Source organism: Microtus ochrogaster, unplaced genomic scaffold (genome assembly GCF_000317375.1).
Source record: "Microtus ochrogaster isolate Prairie Vole_2 unplaced genomic scaffold, MicOch1.0 UNK110, whole genome shotgun sequence".
NCBI classification, from domain to species: domain Eukaryota; kingdom Metazoa; phylum Chordata; class Mammalia; order Rodentia; family Cricetidae; genus Microtus; species Microtus ochrogaster.
Window position 1 is genome coordinate 383026 of NW_004949208.1, and position 4008 is coordinate 387033.

General features: G+C 42.7%; 1 protein-coding gene across 2 annotated transcripts in view; it reads right to left on the reverse strand.

Moving 5' to 3' along the window:
- The window catches only part of Nsun4 (NOP2/Sun RNA methyltransferase family member 4), a 19297-nt gene that overhangs the window by 1132 nt on the left and 14157 nt on the right, over positions 1 to 4008 (reverse strand). For both annotated transcript variants that reach the window (XM_005371485.3, XM_026778190.1), the window contains exon 5: positions 828 to 952. In XM_005371485.3, the coding sequence (XP_005371542.1) occupies positions 828 to 952 (125 nt within the window). The remainder of the gene's footprint in view (positions 1 to 827; positions 953 to 4008) is intronic.

Consider the following 4008-nt stretch of genomic DNA (forward strand, 5'->3'; position numbering starts at 1 on the left):
GTGGGCTAGGGGCCAGGAGTCTGTGTGACTGAGGAGAGAATTCAACTGATGACCATCATCAGGATTTGGTTCATAACCAGAAATCAGGCCTCAAAGGATCATTTTTTTCCAAGACAGGGTTTCTGTGTGTAGCCCTAACTGTCCTGGAACTCACTTTGTAGCCTAGGCTGGCCTTGAACTCACAGAGATTTGCCCACCTCTGCCTCTTGAATGCTGGGATTAAAAGCGTGTGCCACCACCTAGCACTTCTCTCTTTTTTAAAAAATAAATAAATGTAATAGTTCTTTTCTTTAAAAAATCCTTATTACCTATTTTATGTGTATGCATGTGCCTGAATGTATGGATATGTACTACATATGTATGTGCAGGAGCCAATGAAGGTCAGAGAGGCATGGATCCCCTGGTAGTGGAGTTACAGATGGTTGTGAGCAGCCATGTGGGTGCTGGAAGCCAAATCTGGGTCCTCTGCAAGAGCAGACAGTGCTCTTAACTCCAGTCCCTTTCTTTCTCTGAGATAGGGCTTTACTACATTGCCCAGGTTAGCACCTAGGATGACCCAGACCCTTAAGTCAAGCTATACTTCTGCCTCAGTTTCCCCAACAGCCAGGGATACAGGTATACCAGTATACCTGACAGAATCTGCTTTTCAAAAATATGCAAGTCACTGGTGCCAAGGATAAAATGGTGAGGGTGTGGTTAATATTCTAGAAAGGATAATCTCATGAAGTCTATCGCCTCCAGGCAAATCTCCAGCCAAAAGATCCTTCTATGTGATGGTCTTGGCATGCTTCCAGTAAAGTCTGAGAATCTATAACTGCATCACTTACGCGAGAAGCTGCGCCTGCAGCATAGGCAGCATCTGTCGCTCCTTTTTCCTTGAGCGCTGGAAGATATTGTTCTCTTCCTCATGAAGGGAGTGGCGGTCTGTGGTACATGGCACATCTACCAACACCTGCCAGAGTGTTGAAACAAAAAGCGTTAAAGCTCCTTCTAGATTCTTCTAAATGAAGTCAGAGCAGCTTCGGCCCGAGCCAACAAAGTTCAATGGAAACGCTAGCTCTACCCATCCCTCCACTGCAGAATACCAGACAAGGATGCCTATTTTAACCTGACAGACTGTGAAATAACAAGTAAGAAAACAGTATACTTAGTAATATTCATGGTGAATCAAAAAGTCAAACCAAGCCAGGCAAGATGGTACATGCCTGTAAGTCTAGCCCTTGAGAGCACTGCTACAAGTTTGAAGGTAACTTGGTCTCTACAGTTTTCCAGGCCAGAGTAAGACCCTGTTCTCAAAAAGTACAACAAAATGAAATGAAAATCTATTCTTGAGAGTACAAACTTATTTCAGCACTTCAGAGGCAAAGGCAGGACAGTTAGGAGTCATAGCCAGCCTCAGCTTGCACAATGAGTCTGAGGCCAGCCTAGGCTCCATAAGACCATGTTTCAAAACAAAAGATGCACATAAATGTAATTGTAATTAAAAAACTGATATCAACCTGGGGAAAAAACTTAGTGCTTCAAGGTTCTGTCTTTGGCTCTTTACTGAAAACATCCAATTTATATATGATACAGTACTTAATTTAATAATATTACACAATAAAACATAATCAGAATTCAAAATTGTCTTTTTTAAAAATATATATATATATTTATAATATATGTGAGTGCTCTATCTGCATGTACACCTATATGCCAGAAGAGGGCATCAGATCCCACTATAGATGGTTGTGAGCCACCATGTGGCTGCTGGGAATTGAACTCAGGACCTTGGGAAGAGCAGCCAGTACTCTTAATGCTGAGCCATCTCTCCAGCCCCCCAAATTATCTTTAAACAATGTCAGATGTGCAAGTCCCTAGGCTCAATCCCCAGTACTGTTTTAAAAAGGGAAAGGGGGAAGAGGGGTTGGAGAATTGGTTTGGCGTTAAGAGTATCTGCTGCTGAGTTCACATCCTATCAGAAGGTTCACAATCACTTGTAACTCCAGTTCTGGAGGGATCTGAAGCTATGGCCAATCTCTCTTTCTCTCTTTCTGTGTCTGTCTCTCTTTCTCTCTCTCTCTCTCACACATACACACACACACGTGCGTGCAACTAATAAAAGTACTGTAAAAAGGTACATCCAATATAGATAGTAGTTTGGTTTAATATGGTTTTATTTGAAACAGGGCAAGCCTGAAACTCCCTACGTGGCAAAGGCTGGTCTTGAACTCACAGTTCTCCTGCCTCAGCTTCCCAAAGGATTACAGTATGCACCGCCACACCTGATTTCCACGATTTCCATATTTTAAAGTAATACAAAATTACTCATTAATTTACTAGCAGTCTCTTATATACTAGGTACTTGAGACAAACAAAAAATGTTTTAAATATCCATATTTGTATGTTTGAAAAGGTAAAATCATCTTTGGAAACATTTTTTTTTGGCAAAGTAGAAACATGAAGTAAATTAAAATAATCCAGTTTTCAACCAGGCATTGGTGATGTACGCCTTTAATCCCAGCACTGGGGAGGTAGAGGCAGGTGAATCTCTGAGTTTGAGGCCAGCCTGGTTGAGTTAGTTTTAGGACAGCTAGGGCTACACAGAAAATCCAAAACAAAGCAAAAAAAAAAAAAAAAAACCAACCCAGTTTTCAATACTGACATATTCTTCGGTGAACTAACACAGTACAGAGTAAGAAAAATGAACAGGGCATGGTGGCACTCACTTGTAATCCTAGCATGAGGAGGCAGAGGCAGGAGGATGGGAAGTTCAAGGTCATCCTTTCCTACGTAAGCTAGTTTCAGGTCAGCCCAGACTTCACGAAAGCCTGTCTAGTCTAAACCCTGTCTAAAAAAAGGGGGGGGGGCAGGGAAAGGGGGAGGAGAGAAGAAAGAAAATTGTGAAAATTCTTACAATTTCCAAAAGGTGACTGGACTAGAGGTGCATTCGTGGATGCTGGGTCCTGAGCCCTCATCACATGAACAACAGAACTATGTGATTTCAATAAGACTAAAAAATCAGCAGCAAATATATCTTTATTCTGATACCAAATTATCCTGGATATTGCTTATCAGTGTCAACTGTGAAAGCAGTTGGGACAAAGGGACAGAAGCTGCACGGGTGCACTGCTTTAGGAAACATCTGGAAAGGACAAAAGAGTCAGCACAGATAGGGCGTAGGCGTCTCCACATCAGACAAGGTACAGTGTGTGGTTCTGAGCCATGCGCCAGGATGGTAAGCTAGCTGAATCTCAGCCTCCAATGTGCTATGATTTCCCCATGAAAAAAATGGGGAAAAATATGTTCAAACAAACACTGTTTTATTTGGAAAAAGCTTTCTTAGTAAGAGAAAGAGGCGGAAGGGGGAGGGGAAATCTATGAGTGCAAGGGAAGGGTGGCTATGAACACGCAGAGGGCTGGACTCTCTTCAGCGGATGCGTGGATATAAAATGAGGAAGAATGGAGTTACCAAGAGTCTGCTGAGCCCTGAGACTCTTCTTCGAATCTAAAGTATCTAACACTTCCCTGGCACAGCAAGCTGCACACTACTATTTCTTCAACAAAGAAATCAATGAAGATATCGTCAAGCACCAAAGCTGTTTCAAATGCCCCAAGCGCTGTCAAGGAAAAGGGGAGGGAATTCATTCTATCCTGCTCCACAAGGCACAGCTAGGGTCCGTGAACAATGACGAAGGTATGACAGTGATGATAATGTTAACACTGCTACAGTCGGGCCCTCAGTAAAGGCATTCTCAGCCGCCTACGGGACGGGCATTACAATAAGCCATACTGAAGAAGGTAAAGCACAAACGAAAGCTTAAATAACTCATAAGCAGCTTCTAGCGGGCAAATCATGAAGCCAGGGTTCCAATCTAAGGAGCCTGACTCCAGAATGCTAGCCCTTACCTGTATGCCATGAAAGTTACAGATTTTTGTTGTTGTTGTTTAAGACAAGTTTTGTCTCTGTAGCCCTGGCTGTCCTGGAATTCACTCTGTAGATCAGGCTGGCCTCAAACTCAGAGATCC